Source organism: Ambystoma mexicanum, chromosome 5q (assembly GCF_040938575.1).
Source record: "Ambystoma mexicanum isolate Mex_15411 chromosome 5q, UKY_AmexF1_1, whole genome shotgun sequence".
Taxonomy (NCBI): domain Eukaryota; kingdom Metazoa; phylum Chordata; class Amphibia; order Caudata; family Ambystomatidae; genus Ambystoma; species Ambystoma mexicanum.
This window is the reverse complement of record NC_090933.1, coordinates 704,871,266-704,890,416: the sequence shown is the minus strand read 5'-3', so window position 1 is coordinate 704,890,416 and position 19,151 is coordinate 704,871,266. Positions and strand designations below refer to the sequence as shown.

Below are 19,151 nucleotides of genomic sequence, written 5' to 3'. Positions count from 1 at the left end.
TCGCTGGAACACGATCGACTGCAGAGTGTACCTGACCGGGAACAGAATGGCGGATCTGTTGGCCACGTGTCAGATGTTTGCGCCGTCGGAGAGCATGTCGGCATGGTGGTTCCAGAGTCTTCTGGGCCTCCTGACCTCGTGCGTGTTGGCTCTTACTCTTGCCCGTCTCAAGATGAGGCGGACTCGGATGGCTCTTCAGAGTTCTTGGCGTCAGGCTGTGGATCCGGAATCCAAGCTGATAATGATTCCGGCTTCCATGAGAGCAGACCTGGAGTGGTGGTCGTCTCTCAGCAGCCTGTCGGTGGGAGCGGGGTTTCCGGACCCAGCCCTTATGGTGACGGTCACAACGGACTCTTCCCTTCTAGGGTGGGGTGCGACGTTGGATCTTCTTCAGGTCTCGGATCTTTGGTCGCCTCAGGACAAGCTCCTCCACATAAATCACCTGGAGCTTCTGGCGATCTTCCTAGCGCTCAATGTGTTCAGGCCGATCATTGCCAACAAAGTGGTCCGTATCCGCACGGACAATGTGGTGTCAATGTATTACATCAACAAACAAGGGGGCACCAAGTCTCCCCCTCTCGTGGACCTGTCCATCCAGATTTGGGAGTGGGGGCTTCTTCATGGCCTCTAGCTAGTTGCAGTACACATTCCGGGCCAGCTGAATGTCACGGCAGACGCCCTCAGTCGGCAGACTGTGGTCAGCTGCGAGTGGGAATTGAAGGCGGAGATCCTTTCATGGATTTTCCTTCGTTGGGGCACTCCGGAAGTGGACCTCTTTGCGACAGGGGCTAACAAGAAACTTCCTCTGTATGCCTCCAGGAACGGGCTGGGGGCCTCCTCTCTGGGGGATGCTATCGAGATTCCATGGCACAACATGAGGGCTTATGCTTTCCCGCCCCTGCCTCTGGTTCATCGGACGATTTGAAAGCTGAAGAACACAGTGAACTGTTCCTTTCTATTCATAGCCCTGTGGTGGCCCGCCAGGTTTTGGTTCTCAGAACTTCAACACCTGTCGGTCTATCTGCCGATCAGGTTACCGGTGAGCCCTGATCTTCTTCACCAGGGGGAGCAACAGCTGTGGGACCCCCTCCCCACAATCGCTCAGCTTGGCAGCATGGTGCCTGAGTTCAGGTCTTTAGAACATTTTATCCTGTCTGCGGATAACATGCGTATTAATCAGGCAGCCAGGAAACCCTCAACTAGGTCCCAGTACAGAAGCAAATGGCTCAGGTTCTGTCATTGGTGTTTAAACAAACAGGTGGACCCAAGGGTGGCTACAATTGACACGGTACTGTCCTTTGTATCCCACCTAGCAGAGTCGGGAACTCACGTTCTGTCATGCAGAACTTATCTTTCGGCGGTATCCGCCTACCTATCTACGGACCAATGCTCTTAATCACTGTCTAATCCAGTGGTTAAGGGACATTTTTCAGGCTTGATGCGCCTTTATCCTCCGATTCGTATTCCTCACCCGTCGTGGGATCTAAATGTGGTCCTGACGGCGTTGTGCCATAAACCTTTCGAACCAATGGCCACGGTGTACCTCAAGCGCGTGTCGTGGAAGGTGTCCTTTTTCGTTGCCGTTACTTCAGCAAGGCGCGTGAGTGAGCTCCAGGCTTTGTCGGTGGAGCATGGTTTTTCACAAGGATAAGGTGGTCCTACGGACAAACCCTGCTTTCCTGCCAAAGGTGTTCTCTGATTTCCTTCTGAACCAGTCAATCTCCCTGACAGTCTTTTTTCCGAACCCCACTTCAGAGGCGGAAAGGGTTCTGCATTGCCTGGATGTTAGAAGGGCTCTTAAGTTCTATCTGGACAGAACATCCGAATTTAGAAGCTCTTCTCAACTGTTGGTGACCTTTGGTGATCCACAAGGTAAGCAGGCCTCCAAGTCGACTATCTCCAGATGGATCGCTGCCTTTATTACGGAGTCTTACACCGTCCAAGGACTGCAGCCCCCTAAAGGTATTCATGCACACCTGGTGCGGGGCAAGGCAGCCGCAGTTGCCTTTCAGAAATATGTCCCCTAGGAGACCATCGCAAAGGCGGCTACTTGGGCCTCCCCATTGGCTTTTTGTAAGCATTATTGTCTAGACCTGAGCTCCAGATCTGATGCTCAGTTTGGTCAGGCTGTGCTGAAGAACCTTTTTCAGTAAGGGGTTTTCCATCCACCCATAGTTCCTGTAAGGGGTGCTTGGGAATCTCCCATAAGTATGGAGGAAAGGGGACGGGACGTAGGAGTATAACCAGGTTACTCACCGTAGTGACCACCTTACTCCTAGCCATAGTCCCCTCTCCCCCATACGCCCGCCCTCCGTCCCCTCTAATGAGGTTCCTCTGTTATTGCTTAAAGGTCTTTGACCTGGCGATAGAAAAGGACTGGTGGACGGTGCGCGGGGTGGAGCCGAGATGGGCGGGCCTAGGCTGCGTGCCGTGCCGCGCTTAGAAAGAGAGGGACACACATTTTTGAAACATTTTGGATGCTTTTATCTCCGGTCCCCTCCCACAGGACGGAGGAATGTCCCATAAGTATGGAGGAAAGGGGACTAACGGACTAGGAGTAAGGTGGTCACTACGGTGAGTAACCTAGTTAAAGGAGGTCTTGGATACTCCAACTCCCAAAAGCAAAAGAGATCTTAGGGCTTTCCTTGGTCCAATAGGATATTACACTAGGTTTATCGCTAAGTTTTTGATAAAACGGCCCAGCTGACAGATAAACTTAAAAATGCTGAACCCCAGAAACTTAAGTGGAACGATATGAGATGCTATAACATCTTAAAGCAGACCTTATGCGAAAAACCCATTTCTAAGGGTTGTCGACTTCTCAAAAGAGTTTCTGTTATAGACAGACACAGCATTTACAGGGTTAGGAGCCATTCTGTCCCAAATTTGCGATACACTAGAACACCCCATACTATACACCAGCTATGTTATTCCCACGTGAAAATAATTACTCTATGGTCGAACTAGAAGCCACAGCCATCATGTGGGCCATTATCCATTTTAGGTACTACATATTGGGATGAAAGTTCACACTGCTTACAGACCACTCACCCTCAGTCTGCATTAGACAAAGAGTCCAACCGTCGGGTCACGCAATGGTTTCTAGACCTACAACCCTATTGTTTTACAGTGGAACACTGGAAGGGAAAAGACCAGGGAAACATGGATTTTCTTTCCCGGTTACCCTGTGAAGCACGTGTTGCAACATCGCATTAAGGAAGGGAAAGTGACAAACCTGAAGGTGCTTCCTAGCTAGTCCCCAGGGATCTGTCATCAACGTGGCCAGGACACGGCCATCGCTATTGGATCCAGTTACTGGTAGTGGACCAGTGAGGGAAGATCACCTGGATAGGGGGTCCTCTGGCAGTGGGTCACTGACAGGTGAGTCGCGGTATCCCCCTCTTTTCAACACCTTTGCCCCATCCTACCCCGTAGGACATTCAAAACCACTGCCCCGCCCTTTTTCTGACACAAACACTTTTGCACGACACCAGAGAACGGACTAACACCAGAGCCATTTACCTGGCATGTCTCAATACAAAGGTCAGGCAATTGACAAGAATCACACACACACTTGGTGCCTCTTTCCCTTCCCCACAGGGATAAAAGGTGGAGCAAGAGAGCATAGTACGAGCAAGGCAGACCTGAGACCGCCATCCAGACTCGGCAGTTCAAGAGGAGGAGAAAGGCGGCAAATATCGAGAGGCTGATTGTTAGGTAAGATTTTCATAGTAATGGTAAATTATCCTGACCGATGTCAATCCCAGAACTTTTTGCTTTACTGGTGGATTATTTTTCCTCATATCTCTGTGAGTGGGAGCCTTTTTCCACACTCAAAGAATCTTTTACTCTTTTCATGGGTGTCATTTCTTAGACTCTCCATAGGGTCTTTTAAAAGTTTTCCTCTTTGACAACCTTTTGGCAATAAGTGCCTGTTGTTGCTGGGTTGACCTAGGGGCTCCCCTTTTAACTTTCTCGGGCTAACCTGGAGAGAACTACAGTTCCCAAGGGTATAGGGATCTTTGGATCCCCTTTTACATTTTATTTGGTGAAACTAGCGCACCCCACTTTATGTGGAGTGCTGGGAGATACAGTGTATCCCCTTTCACACTAAAACTGTAGCAATTCTGTTACAGGGACAAGCTTACCTTTAATGGCTGGTGGTAGTGATACCTTTTAATTCCGTGCATTTTTACCGTGGGCTATGTTCACAGCTGCAGTAAAGGTACCCAAGGGTGCTCATTTTTATCATAATGGCCCCTGTCTTAATTTTTCCCTATTTTAGTGTTTCTTGTCCTTCCTTCCCTGGCATCCAGGGCGGGAAATTCTTTTGTGGGATTATTATCTTCGGCGGGATTCCTGGACCCCTCCTCCCCCCCCGCCAGTCTCCTGTCTGTCTGTGAAGGCAGGAAGTGAGGGAGGAGTCCAAAACTCTGCAACCTGTTGTCTTCCTCCTTGCCTGAATGGGGACAAATCCTAGTGAGGAGCTGGCTGTCCTGATTGGATAAACAGACAACCCCTTGTTGTAAAATGCAAAGAGAGAATGAAGAAGTTGTGCTGTCATTTCTGTTAAATAGTCCGATCCTGGAAGCTGAAGACAAGTCTATCACTGGAACAAAAACCGAAGAGGATGATGAAGGAAAAGCGGTTGAGACGAATTCCAGCGACTGGAAAACCTGCTGTGTAACCTAAACCTTCTGTAGCCCTTCCTTCCAATCGACCTGTGGACTCCGAAAATGACGTCCCATAGCCTGGTGGGACCCCCTAGACTCAAGTAGACCTGCATTTTGAGCCGCCCATGCCGTGCTGCGAACTTGCATGGCTGAAATACCCCAATACCCTGGGACCTCGAGCCATCGTGCGGTGCACGGTCTTCCGAATTACGAATCTCGCTGAAACTTTGTGGGCATCCTGCTTGTTCTCCGGAGACACGAATAAAGTCCGAAAAGTCCCCTCACCAAAGTGCTGGACCTTTGTAAGATGAGAAACTGACCGGCAATATTCTGCCTTCTTCTGCGCACCTGTAAAAGGCGCCAAATCTACAGAGCCACATCCAGGTGTGATGAAAACCTTGCCTAGTTCCTTCCCCATTTATCCCTGCTGCAAAGTCCCTTCTAAGGTCCTGTTTTCACTCACCACAACAAGGAATCCACTGACCAGGTTTTTGGCTGCAGACACTGAAGAAGTCCTGCTGCGAAATCTTCTGTGCTGAGGTACTGTGCTGACTTTGGTATGCACTTAACTAAAGTCTCTTGTGATTCCTGTCTAGTTGTGGGGTGTTTTCTGTGATTGGGAGACCTCTCGTCCAGTTCGCTAAGTCCTGCTGCTGGAATCCTCCTAGGGTGTCTTCTGTGAAGCCCCTGGACCCTCAACTAGCTCTAAAGTAAAATACGCACCTGTTTGAAGAGTCTTCCTGAGGAACTCTGATTTTTGCTACTTAAGAACCTATCCTGGCACTGCCTGTTGGACACTAGACCCTAGTGACCCCCCTTTTGCCTCTGAGAACACTCATGCTCCAAAAATAAGGGGAAGCCTTTTAGGGGATTGGGCCTTTTGCCTAGAAAAGAGAATACGCATTTAAAGGTTACTTGTAAAAGAGTTGGTTGGTAACTGTAACTCTGGGAGTGAATTGTTAAAGAAAGTTCTTGCTTACCTTGAATGTGTGTTGCACTATTCTGAAAAGTATATGTAACATCTTTCTTTCCTTAGAAACTGTTTCGCCATTCTAAGAGAAAGAAGGTGTAAGGGTATATTACTCGCCTGTGATTTGGTTGTGCCTCTTTCCAAAGATAATGCTGTATGTTTCACTTTATTATTCCTGTTAGAATAATGATATGAGTGTCCCCCAACTCGGTCTTGCTTCCCCTGACTTGCTGCTACCCTGTGCATTAGGTTTCACCTACCGAGAATAACATTGAGTAATTCATAAAATGTAACATTGGGTTTTGCTTTCCCTGGCCTGTTTTAGACAGACCCAAAAAGAGTCTTAGATTTATGCCTGCCCCAAGTTGCTGATAGCTCCTTGAAAAGGTATGTGGGTTCTACTTAACTTGAGTTAGCTGTGTGCATCCAAAAATAAGTTACAAGAGTTACTGCTGATCTCAATCTGTGTTTCACTGATCTCAAAAGCACCTGTAATTGAATGTTACATCCTAAGGTTTTACTCACCTAGTATAACTGTGTGTTATTACAAAAGTAGTTATAGGTTTTTACTGTACCTTGAAGAAGCGGTCCACTATTCACAAAATGTATTCTGTCCAGTTGACTGATTGTGATTCGTTGCTGAGGATTACGGTACAACTGTTAGCATCTACTACCTTTGAATTACTGAATATAATCTGAAAGTAACCATTGGTTTTTACTCCCCAAGAATAGGTGTGACCTATACTGAATGTGTATGAAAAGGTTGGACTTCCCTTGAATTACTGTTAGGTGTTCCAAATAAGATGTATGCTTTGGTCTGTGAACCTTCAAGCATAGTGTTGTGTTTTTGTAATTGTGATTACATATAATGTGATGGTACTTATTTCCCCCAAGATTTATCTGGGCCTACTTGTATTTAAATAAACCATTTATTTTTTTACAATACATAGTGTTTCAGTGTTTCTTTTGTAGTACAATTTCATTTCTACTGATTTTACAGCCCTCTCTCCCTCCTAAGATAAGCCTGGCTGCTCTGTCTACGCTACCAATGAACTCTGGTGGTACAGCCTTATACTAAGAGTGGAGTCTTGTACTGTCTCAGTTGAATGATGTTACTAAGCTGTTAGTTGGACTTCAGAAAAACTGTCCTAACACTGATGAGGAGAGACACAACCTTGCCCTCTTCAACCAAGCCTTGCGAACCCTCCGCTGAAAGAATCGTACGGCCGAGGACAATAGCCCAAGTGTGCTGCAGCAGATGTCAATGGTACACGGAGCATATCGACGCTGATAAGCTGGAGCGAGAGAGACTCCCGCTTCCGTGCTACCGGCCTTGACTCCATTTAAAGAGGAACGCCAAGCGGTTCATCAAACCCGGTAAGTGGAGGGGAGAGCAGATAAGAACCGGGCTGTGGTGAATGAAAATTGCAATGTGGCAAAGTAAGAAAAGCTTAAAGAACTGTAACATTGTAAAGGGGAGACCAGCTGCAAAAGAGAGCCGGCACCACATGAGTGCTGCTCCATGAAACCTTGGTCAGTCCCCGTCTGAATGAAACTACAGATACCAGAAGGCCGTAGGAGAGCCTCCAAGATAGGTCAAAGTGGTCATACAGGAGGTCAAGCAAAATCCCCATACAGTCGAAAGCCTTTGACATAAGAACGGTGAGTAAGCAAGGGAAGTGAATCCCACAAACATTGAAAACAAATGTGAATGTGAAGTTGGCAAGAGTGAACATGGAATAGGTTCAATCAGAACTCGAACGCTAATCCCTGAAGATGCTGCTAGGCACTGAAATGTATTGGCAATAGAATGTTCATAACAGACCATTGAGTCTTTTTATGCCTCAATAAATCGTGTGACTAAAACACGCTTTATATAAATTCAGAATACTTTGATTGCAAATTTATTTTCAACAAGCATTTGTGAAGGATTACAGTAATTTTTGAAAAATTCTAAATCTATTCAACCTCTAAAAAGAATGACTATAACCTAACTGATGGGAGTAAGGAATGTAGCTCCTAAAAGAGCAATGTGTGAGCACCAGAGTCTATTAGTTGGTTCCCACCTGATTGATTTTGGTTTACAGTGTTGAATAAAGCCCTTGAGTCAGAGGGCTTGTTTGAATCTGGTAGCTCCTAGCATATACACTAACATGTGAAGAAATAAAGAACAAACTTATACGTTTGAATGCTTTATGAGTAAACCCTCTCTTTAAGCAATACAATTTACCTAGATGTGAGAAAGAAATGGCTAATCAATACAATTCATCTAGATGGGAGAAATGGCTAAACAATACAATTCGCCTGGCTGTGAATGTGGTCTAAGTAACAGTTCACCTAGATGTGAGAGCAGTCTAATCTGCACAGTTCACCTGCATGTGAGAGCAGTCTAAGCAATGCAGTTCACCTAGAAGTGGAAGATAAGATGGCTAAGCAATACAATTTGCCTAGATGTGAGAGTAGACTGAGCAACACCGTTGACCTAGATGTGAGAAATGGCTAAGCAAAAAAGTTTGCCTAGATGGGAGAAATAGCTGAGCAATACAATTTGCCTAGATGTGAGAAATGGCTAAGCAATACAGTTTGCCTTGCTGTGAGAGTGGTCTGAGCAACATAGTTCACCTAGATGTGAGAGCAGTCTAAGAAGCAATAGAGTGGGGTTCCTTCAAATGATTGAGGTGAACCCCCAAATGGATTTCTGTCCTAACACATATTTCGCACAGGGCACATATAACAATCATTCCTGACACAGGGCCGCTTTAGTGCTTTACAGATGGCGTGTCAGTAATACATTGAAGAGGGCATTTGAATATTGTAAGTTGTCCAAAAATGTATACTTTTTGTCTGGTCATTTAGCTTTTGTGGAACCCACTATCAACCTGTGTCTCAGTACCTGGTTTTCAAAGCTGCATGAAAAAAGTTCTACTGCTCCTGTGTTTGTTTTGTGAACTATTTTCACACCTTTTATCGATTTATCTTTGCAACGTTCAGTGAATGGCGGACCATGGTCCAACGAGCCTCCAAGGCGAAACAGTCATACTTTTAATTGTCGCATGCTGGTGAAGCCCTTTTCGGATTCCGAAGATGGTCACGATAACCAGGAAACGCATCAGAAGTATGAAACTATGCAGTGTTTTGCTGTTTCTCAACCAAAGTCCATCAAAGAGGAAGGTGAAGGTAGGCTTATTTTTGTGTTCTATTTTGTAAGTTATTATGAAGACACTTCTATCTACCTGTACAAAAGACCTACTTAGTAAGAACCTATGACCAAAAAATGTGAACTTGCACAATGTATATGTTTGGTTGGAATGTTGGCACAGTGCACAGGAAATGTATTTCAATATTTTATATTCTATTTAGGGTGTTTTTAAAGCTCAGACATAGCCCCGGAGGAACACAGTGCTATGCATAATACAGGGCGGTACATTACAAGTGGGGTGCAGGCACAGGTTTATTATGCATGAACGAAGTTGTGATGTATCCATAGCTCAGATGAAATACAATAACATAAGCTATTCAAAACAAACTAGAAAGATACATATTGTAAGTGTCTATAGCACTGTTCATTCACGGAACTAAACTAGTTCAGAATATATGCTTCGGAATTGAGCCTCAGTAACGTTTTTTTTTTCAACATGTGCACTGGTGGTTTGGGCCCAGATCTGATTTTGAAGTGGGGTTTACTTAATCCTTGCTTAAAAATGTAGGAATTCAAGTGTAGGTTTCTGCAAATTGACATGTATTCTAATTTGAAAATTGTTTTTAATGTGGTCTATTCTTTTTTTGCAGATAATTTTGTAGACTGTCATAAAATTGAATATTTCTTGTGAAAATAGATTTTCTTTTGTTTTAACTGTTTTCTGTTCTCCCTTTTGGTCTCTCCTTTTTGTTTTTCCACATTGTGTGTTTCTATATATTCATTTCTCTGTGTCCCCTTTTGCCTTTTGGTGCCCGCTTTGTGGCATTATTTCTTTACCTCCCTCCCTCTAAGCCATATCCTGGCTGAAGCGCCATCATTTTCTGTACCTCTAACTCCATATTCCTGTGAGTGGTTCTGTTCTATTTTTCTTAACTTTATAAAACATTATGGCAACACCTTGATATTCGACTTAGGTAGCATGGACCCTGCTAAGGAGATTCTTTCCTTGTCCTCTGGTGAGGATGTGAAACAGATTTCATATAATGGCAAAACAGGGTTGCAACCAAAAGATAGCCTAGTCCTCTTTGTAATGGTTGCTGTGGCAGAGCAGTCAGGCTTAAATCAATGGAGGGAGAAAGACTGGTAGTGAAGTACAGGTATTTCCCATAGTTGCCGCCAAAGAATACATTAACTGTCATACTGACTGTTAGGGAGATTTATAATTAGTATGCTTCATCTCCTCTCCTAGTGAGACCCCCGGCACATTCTGCTGGACTTCTGGACCTTTTTCTTTAATCCCGAATGAGTGGAGCCTTTTTCCACTCATTCATTCTTATGGGCTGTGTCTTTTGGAACTCTATTCTGTGTTTTACCTTTTCCTATGGAGTCTACTTTCCTCCAGATCTCTTTAAAGCATCTTGATCTTACTATTGCAGCACACAGCTCCTTATGGGCAGTGTTGCCAAGAACTCTTTGGATTCTCCTTGTGGGGGAAGAGTTGTTCACTCACCTGCTCTTTGTCTGCCTGTGTGCCTGAATGGAACCAGCTCCCACTGGGGGCCTGGCTGTCCTGATTGGAGAACCACCCGCCCCTTCCTGTAAACTGCTGAGAGAAATTTCAGGGGAGTGTTTGCTGAAACTGAATAAAAGGTGTGATTCCTGAAGTGAAAGGCAAGTCGACCACTGGAAGCTGAAGTAACCGAAGAAGACGTCCAGAGACGCCTGGATACCCTTTACAACACCATGAAGCGACCACTATTGTTACTGTTGTTCATACTCATTCCTAGGTACCTGTACTCATTTATTATCAACACAACTTATTATACAAGTACCATTTAAACATACATTTCTTTGAGCCTTTTTTTGACGCTAAGACCAAGACATTAGTTTTCTCCACGTTAATAGTCAGATGGTTGACCTTGACGTACTGTTCCAAAGCTGCCAACGATCTTCGTAGACCTATTTGTGTTTTTTGTCCATAATTAGATTGTCTGCGTAAAGCAGCCACTGCATATGACTATTACCTAATTTTGGAGGGTTAGCCACAATACCAGTCAGGAATTTGCCAGTGTCCAATATAAACTAATTATAAAGCGTTGGACCCAGGATACACCCCTGCTTCAAATCTCTCTCGGTCCTTATTGCATCTGTCAAAAGGCCTGCTTTATTTAATCTAATTTGTACAGAGCTTGTCAGTGTAAAGCTAGACAACGAAAGCTAGGATTTGTGCCGGGCATGCCAATTTTGCTAATTTTAAAAATAAGAGTTCCCTTGACACCGAGTCAAACGCTACCGTAAAATCTGTAAAAGCCATCTAGACAGTTTGTCCCGACTGGATTACCTTCTTTTTAACCTGTGACAATGTTAATACATTTATTGAGGCACTAAAACCTCTTACAAAACCCGATTGCTGCCTGTCGCCCAGGGATCCTTTCTCAATCCACAACATGAAATCTGTGAGCAGCAGGCGAGCAGCGGAGGCAAGTATCTCCCTTTAGAGGCCCATTGAGCATAATAAAATTGCGTTCTTCCATTAGCGTGATCCATCTACTTGCCCCCCCTTAGTCCCTGCCACAGTTAGATTTCCAGGTTCATGGATATTTAGATCACCCATTATCAATGTAGAGATGACATCGTTATGTTGCGATAATAAATCTGTCATCTGCTCAATCCCTTCTAAATTTGTGGCATTCTGTAAAGTGTTGTGATCCCAATACACATTTATCAATGCTAAGTGCCCCTCCGCCGTGACTAACTTTGAAAATTGCGTAAAGGGGTTAGGAGAGGTCCAATGGATTAGTTCTGTTGCCATGTTCTCCCTAACAGCCGTTAATAAACCTGCTGCTGGCCTACCCCTATTGCTTTTTATTGCTGGAACCACTGACACTGCGGGCCTGTCCCACACTGGTTGATTTGTTAACCAGGTCTCTTGCAGAACCACAATGTCTAAATCTACCAGAGGGTTCTGTTCCCCTACCGAGAGATGCTTGAAACCCCTGGTGTTCCTGCATCCTAACTTCCACGCTGTGGTTTTCTGTCTCATAGCTAATTTTCATAGTTAAGATTTGAATGGCAACCCTCTACATGCTTGTCATTTCTTGCCCACTGTTACACTTTTAGTCAGTTTGCTTTTCGGGAAGCTCCTGTCTCATCTGTTTCCTCTGTGCTGAACCATCCTCCCTACCTCTATTGTTTCTTTCGGGTTTATACAGGGAATTATTTCTTTTATATATCTGCATATCCTTTCAACTCTTGCTTGTGAGAGGTTCCAGAGCTCTGTCTTTTAACAATAAAGCCCTGGTTGTAGAGATTATCTCTAACTCTCCACAACGACCTTGCCACAAGCTGTAAGGGTGTAACCCTCACCCTTGCTAGGTTGAGCTCACTCAGAAACTCCACCTGGGTTGACTGAAAGTCCTCTAAGGCAGGTGTATCCTGCAAAAGGTATTTAACACTTTGCCTATTCATAATGTATTTGTTGGAGCCTTTCCTACATTCCAGGCGGAAAGAGCTTATCTTTTTATGTCCCTGTAGGCAGAGGACTATCTACAGCTCTCACCTCTTTTCTTTTGGTAACTTCATTGTCCCACCTTCTTTTTGTGTTTTTCCTCAGGGCCCGTTCTTCATTCAAAAGGGCATTTGATCTTCAATTATCTCCCCAATTTATGTGACCTTGCCAAACTGACATATGAGTGGACTTAAATACCCTCTCTGGCGTATTATTTTTTGGATCAGGGTTGAAAGCCTGATATGGAAATGTTCGAGGGAGAAAAGACTGAAGATTATTTTTCCGAAATAACCTTCAGTCTTTTCTCCCCTGAATATTTCTGACTTGGCCTCCACCCACACCACCACCACACCCCCACCACCAACCCCCTACTTAACCTTGCTGCCGACTCGCTGTGTCCCTGCAACGCCTGTTCCATTTCACTTCCGTGACGGCAACCAGTGCCACATAAACCTGATTGTCTATGGTTGTGGAATGTTCAGAAGGGCCCACCCCGAAGCTAATCCTCCACCCCCAAGTCCTCTTTTGTGTCAATATCACTTGAGGTTAATTCTCTTGGCGGAGGCGCCAAGACTTGTTCTTTTGCTCTTGATTTTCTATACACCACATTATTCCCTTTCTGATTCAGTCCTCCCAACTTAATCCCTCTCGTAAGCTCCTTCGGCAGAGTTGCGAGGACGTGCAAAAATGCTCTTGAGAGGGCTCTTGACTTTGCAGGTTGCTTCTGGTTTTTAGGCTTCTTGGGTAATAGCCCCTTATTCACCGCGCTTTCCTTTATATCAAAGATTTCAAAATTTAGATTTAATGGATTCAACCGCAGGCTGAATAGATGGGCCTAACCAGGACCCAACAACCCGGGCACTAATAAGGGGGGGCAGAGGAAATGTCAGAGGGCAAGGAGAAGATGGGGGTGGACAAACGGGGTGTGTGAACAGATGGTGAAGGAAAGGGAGGCGCGAGCGGGCGCAAGGTAGATTCAGAATGTAAAGTGAGAGGGACCAAAGTCGGGAGAGTTTGGTGATTTGGATCTGTGCTTATCTTCACTTGTGCAGGCTCTTCCTGTAATTCTTTACTAAGCCTGTCGTTTCCCACCCTCTTGAATAAATGCATTGCCCGCTCTAGCCCTTTAGTGTTTACTGCCAGCTGCTTATTATTCTCGTAACACATGTTTTCCACATTAGCTAGTTTCATTAGAACTTTGTTCATCCTTCCGGACTTCACCTCAAATGTACTATTTAAACCTTCATACAATTTAGCTAAAGCTAACAAAGCTGTTTTCATTGCTGTCAATGTGTGATCCATCATCGGGATTGAGCCTTGCATCTGGCTGTTGGGAAGGAGCTAGTGCTTTTCTTCATTCCCAAGTTTTCCAAGCTCTTTAGAATTAGGCAAGACTTCTGTTAACTGTTTTCTAAGTACTACAAGAGTCCAGGGGGGAGGACGGTCACTAAATGAAGATAGTAGTTAAATATAAGGTGGAAATGACCATTAGCTGAAAACAATTGTAAATGTTATTCTGTGTAGTTTTAAAATCTCAAAGCAGGCTCTCTGCCACAAAGGAATGTGGCCTGCGCTAAAAATGGATCGCAGAGCTCATGCAGTGTTGCGTCACTGAGGCAAAGGCTGCCAGAGAGCACGAGGTAACTCAGCAGCTGTCTTGTCCATCAAAGAACCCAGGCAGGCTGGGGCTCATACATACAGTGCTGAATTATGTTAAATCAGAATTACTGGACCAGATAAAATATAATTATATTGAGTGGAGTGTGGAGATTATGGCGGGACGGTGTGTTTATATATAAATGTTCATAACATAGCAAAAAGATGAAAAATGAAGCAACAATGTATTTTTGCATAGGCTAGCATTATGTTAAGTAGCCTGTCCCAACGGAACCCCGGCCATGCAAGAAGGGAGACTGCAGCATCCCTTTTAAGGAAGAACAACAGTTTTGGATGAGCTATGCCGGTATCCAGTGACCAAGTAAAACTGTATATAATGCGCCTGCTTGACATTAGTCTGCAGGAGCCCGCCACGGAAGACAGAATGATGATCGAGGGGGTGGGGGGGGCAGACTCCTCTGCCCCCATCCTCATCTTTGTACAGATTAAAGTTTGTTATCCTTGCAAGGTGAAGACTCGTGGCCTTAATTCCCTAGAGGGGTGCATTTACTCGGGTGTGAGCGTGATTAGCGGAACCTGTATTTAAGGGGTACCCCTGTAGGTTGGGCTACCTTTCAGTGGTGATGACCCGTTGTGATACTTAGTTTCTTGACCCCGTACATTGCGAAGCCCTAGGCCAGTCAGCCACGGCCAACTGTAAGCACTGGTCCCATTTAAAAACATTTTTTTTAAAAAACACACGTTTCCAGAGCGATTTTAGTAGAAGCCATTTTCAAAAGAAATCCTCTCTGCTCACTGGAGGAGGGCGTGGCTACAGACAGGCCAGCATGGCACTTCGTAACAGAGGAAAACTCGAGTGAAGCACGCCCACTTGAGTATACTCTTGCAAGGGATAACAACATGGGAACATGTATGTATAATATGGTGATGTGAATGATAGTATGGGAATGTGAACAAAATATTAGGTGCGTGCGCGCTGGTGCGCATGGCCGGCAGATTTTATGGAAGCTGAGTTGAAAAGGGGATGTGTCCACATCGCGGACAGTTTTTTTTTGTGAAATAAAGCCACAACGTTTGGAATAAAGCGTTCTCCTCACTGTGTATGACTTGCAGTCCGTGATCCTCGTGTCAAAAATCTAAACCAACAGTTAGCCAACAGCACTCGGTAGTGCACTCTGTTGGTGTGGTGCAATATACAAATATATTGATTTTCAATGCATCAATAAAACTTCTTAAAACGTTTAGGTGTAAATCTCCTATGCCCACATTTAAATTGAATAACCCATTCATTTTCTGGTGTAATTTATTAAATCCGTGTTGATAAAATAAGGGAAACCAGTTTCTCCAGCATGGGGTCTGGCATGGATTCACATGCTCATGAATATTCCCCGTCGTCAGGCTGGGAATCCTCGGTAAAGAAAAAACCAGTATCAGTTTCGTTTCTGATCTGACTTTCGTAGTAATAACCAATCACTGGTCTCTGCGTCATACTGACCACAGCCAATGACTGCCCTCTACCTAAGCCCCACCTCTGGCAGCCATCTTCAGATTTTTACCGCACGTTCATGTGTTGGGATCCTCGTGCTATTGCTCTCGAGCGTTAGTGCTATTTTTTCACGTTTTTTCTCAAAAACTTCGTTTTTTCGGTCAAAAGAGCCTCAAGCTCCACCGACTCTCTATCCGATCAACGGGGACCCGTGTCGGATTCGTCTGCGCCCCTCAAGGGTGAAGATTTCGTCGAGCTACGCTTTTGGAGGACTCCAGAAGTTTCTCAGGCCCGGTCATGGCCCAGGAGAAGGGAAGCTCGATGCCCGGAAAGCTGTTCAGGGTCTGCCCTGGATGCCAGCTGCAGACCGTCTTCAAGGAGGACGAACACTCTTTTTGTCTCTACTGCCTACATGAGGACAAGACGCACGTGGAGAAGGACTGTGCGTTTTGCGGCAACATGTCGGAGCGGACCATGAAGGACCGCCATCAACGTCTCGCCAACTGGCTAGAAGGGAAGAGCCCGTCCGGCGAGAAGAAGAAGAAGAAATCTGAGCGGTCTTCTAAGACCTTTGAGGACGCCCCGGCGACGGGGGTCCAACATAAGGCCAAGCACCGCGAGTCCGCTGGCACCGGGAGCGCCGAACGGTCGGGCTCTACGGGCGCCAGGCAGGGCGCACCCTCCCCGGCGCCATCAACCACGAGCCAACGATCTGGGTCGGGTAAGAGGAAGGCCGAGCACCCGGCGAAGCTCCTGGAGAGGCCCCGGTCGAGCTCGAAGGCCCCATCGGAGGGGGAGCGAGGCGGTGTCCCCCCCCCAAGGATAAGGCGGTGAGCGCACCTAAGGTGGTGAAGGCCTTAATCCATCCGGCCAAGCCCTCTATCGAAACTGTCGCGGCGGCCCTGGCTCAGCCTGTGCAGGCTACACCAGTGGTGGCGACCTCGGGGCTCAGAGTCTCCCTGCCACCTCGGAGGGAGTCCTCTTTTGTGCCCATCGATAGGACCCCCGTGAAATCCCCCGAGGGGAAGAGAAAGGGGGGGCAGGGCGTCGTCGTAGATTCGGCTTCAACCTCGGAGGAGGAACTGGTCGAGGTCTTAAGCCACGGCCTCGGCGTGGAAGAAGACCGGCCCGTCGGGATGGATCCCGACGCAGGTGACGACGACATTGTCGAGGGTACCGACGGGGCCCCTGATCGCCCGTTGGATTCCCCTCTGCCAGCACCGCAAGACAACTCGGCGGCCATTTTGTTGGCTATACAGTCCTTATGCTCAGAGATAAGGACGAGACTACCGTTGCCGACGGAGGAACCTCTCCCGTCGGGGGACCCAGAACCGGGACCTTCTGGTGTTCCCCCTACTAAGAAAAGAAGGATCCACCCTCCACCTCCTTTTCAGCCGTCGCGCCCCGTCCAGCCCTCCTCCCCGTCCACCCGAGGGGATGATACGGGGACTGACACGGCAGCGACGGGTACGGACGACGAGGTATACGACGAGGATGTACCGTCGTCGCCTCCCACCAGGGCTTCTCCGCCCGACGAGATTGGATCGTTCCACTCCATGATCACCAGGGCATCCGAGCTTTTTCAACTCTGCCCTGAGGAGAAGAAGAAGGAAGGTTTCCTTTATCAGCGGCGTGAGGCCAAGAGGAAGACGGTCCTCTCAGTGTCTCTATTGGACGACATTTGGGATGAGGGCCTCACCCTCCTCAAGAACCCTTCCACGACGCCAGCTAGAAGAGACCGGTACGAGAAGAAGTACCGGGTCCCGGACACGGCCCCCCTGTGCCTCCGGGCGCAGCCTACCCCGGACTCCGTCGTCTCCGCGGCGGCCAGGAAGAAAGCGGGGGGGGGGTGCGGCCTCCACATCGACTTCCCCACCGGACGGTGAGGGAAAGAAATTGGACGCTATGGGACGCAGAGTCATCTCGTCGGCAGCGACGACGATTAAAGCGGCCAACGCCTTGGCTATCGTGGCCCGCTACGACAGGGAGCTCTGGTACAAACTGGCTCCCCTGCTGGACTTCCTGCCGGACGACAAGAGGACAGAGGCCCTGGAGATCCTGCAGGAAGGTGAGGTGGCTTCGGACCACGCCATTACCGTTGCGACGGACATCGCCGACACTGGGTTCCGCCAGTTGGGCAACGGCGTTTGCCTTAGGCGGCGTGGATGGCTCAAGGCTACGGACTTCCGTCAAGACGTTCAGACCAGAGTCCTGGACATGCCCTTCGATGGGAACAACCTGTTTGGGAAAACAGTGGACGATTCCCTTCAGGCCATTAAAGCGGACACTGAGACGGCCCGGGCCCTGGGAGTTCTGCAACAACGACGGACGCCCTTTCGGAGCAGCGGAGGCAAGGGCGCCTCCAAAGGTTCCGGCGGCGGTTTCTCCACCTACCGTCAAGCGGCCCGCTCGTCGTCTCAGGAGGCCTACAGAGGACGAGGCAAGTCTGGCGGACCCCGCCGTCGTCGCCAAGGAGGTCAAGGCGGCAAAGCCTTGTCGAAGCAGGATTGAACCGGCCGTGGGGTCGGGCCCCCACCGAAGAACCCCGGTGGGAGGCCGGCTGGCGAGCTTCGTCAGCGTGTGGGAGTCCATCTCCACCGACCGTTGGGTGCTGGACGCCTTGGCCCGGGGCCACACGCTCGAGTTCCAGAGAAGGTGCCCGCGCGTCCCCCCCCCCGTGGCCAGGAAAGAACTTCACGTCCCTCAACTTCTCCTGGAGGTAAAAGCGATGTTCAGGAAGGGCGCCATCGAACTCGTCCCAAAGAGGCTTCGGGGCTCCGGAATCTACTCGAGATACTTCCTCGTGAAGAAGAAGACGGGGGGATGGCGCCCCATCCTGGACCTGCGGCGTCTGAACAAGTTCATCAAGGCGCAGAAGTTCCGGATGGTCACCCTCCAGCACGTCCTGGGTCAGCTGGAGGAAGGAGACTTCCTGTCGTCGTTGGATTTGGAGGATGCCTACTTCCATATTCCCATCCTAAAGGGGCACCGAAAATTCCTCAGGTTTGTGGTCCAAGGGCGTCATTACCAGTTCAAAGCCCTCCCCTTCGGACTACGGTCGGCACCCAGGGTATTCACCAAGTGCCTTGCACCGGTGGCGGCGCAGCTGCGCCGCGAGGGGGTCCACGTCTACCCCTACCTGGACGACTGGCTCATCCGAGCCAAGACGAGGGAGCTCGCCGTGGTTCACACGGCAAGGACCGTCCAACTTCTCACGGACCTGGGATTCTCCGTGAACTACGCCAAATCCCACCTGGTACCCGCGCAAGACGCTCTGTTTCTGGGAGCGAGGCTCAACACAGTGTCCCTTCTGGCCTCCCCGTCGGAGGAGAGGACCAGGACCATCCTGGCCAAGGTGCAGCGGATGTTGGTGGCCGACGCGGCCAAGGTGAGGTCCATCAAGTCCCTCCTCGGAATGATGTCTTCCTGCATCTACCTCATTCCCATGTGCAGGCTCCGGATGCGCCCGTTGCAGGAGTTCCTGGACGCGCGCTGGATCCAAACGACGGGCAGCTTCGAGGAAAGGATCACACTCGACGAGAGTTTCCGACGAGCAATCCGGTGGTGGGGCACCCGCGCGCATCTGACGGCGGGCTTGGACTTCCAGACCCCAGCCCACCAGGAGACAGTGACCACGGATGCCTCCCTGGAAGGGTGGGGAGCGCACACCGAAAATCTGCACGCAAGAGGCCTTTGGCTCCCGACGGAGAAATCCCTACATATCAACGTCCTGGAGCTCCGTGCAGTGTTTTGGGCCC

At 48.0% G+C, this 19,151-nt stretch overlaps 1 protein-coding gene across 17 annotated transcripts in view; it reads left to right on the top strand.

Annotated features, from left to right (window-relative positions):
• The window catches only part of NCOA2 (nuclear receptor coactivator 2), a 2,606,235-nt gene that overhangs the window by 1,774,911 nt on the left and 812,173 nt on the right, over window positions 1-19,151 (top strand). For all 17 annotated transcript variants that reach the window (XM_069621172.1, XM_069621171.1, XM_069621170.1 and 14 more), the window contains one exon: window positions 8,635-8,820. In XM_069621172.1, the coding sequence (XP_069477273.1) occupies window positions 8,635-8,820 (186 nt within the window). The remainder of the gene's footprint in view (window positions 1-8,634; window positions 8,821-19,151) is intronic.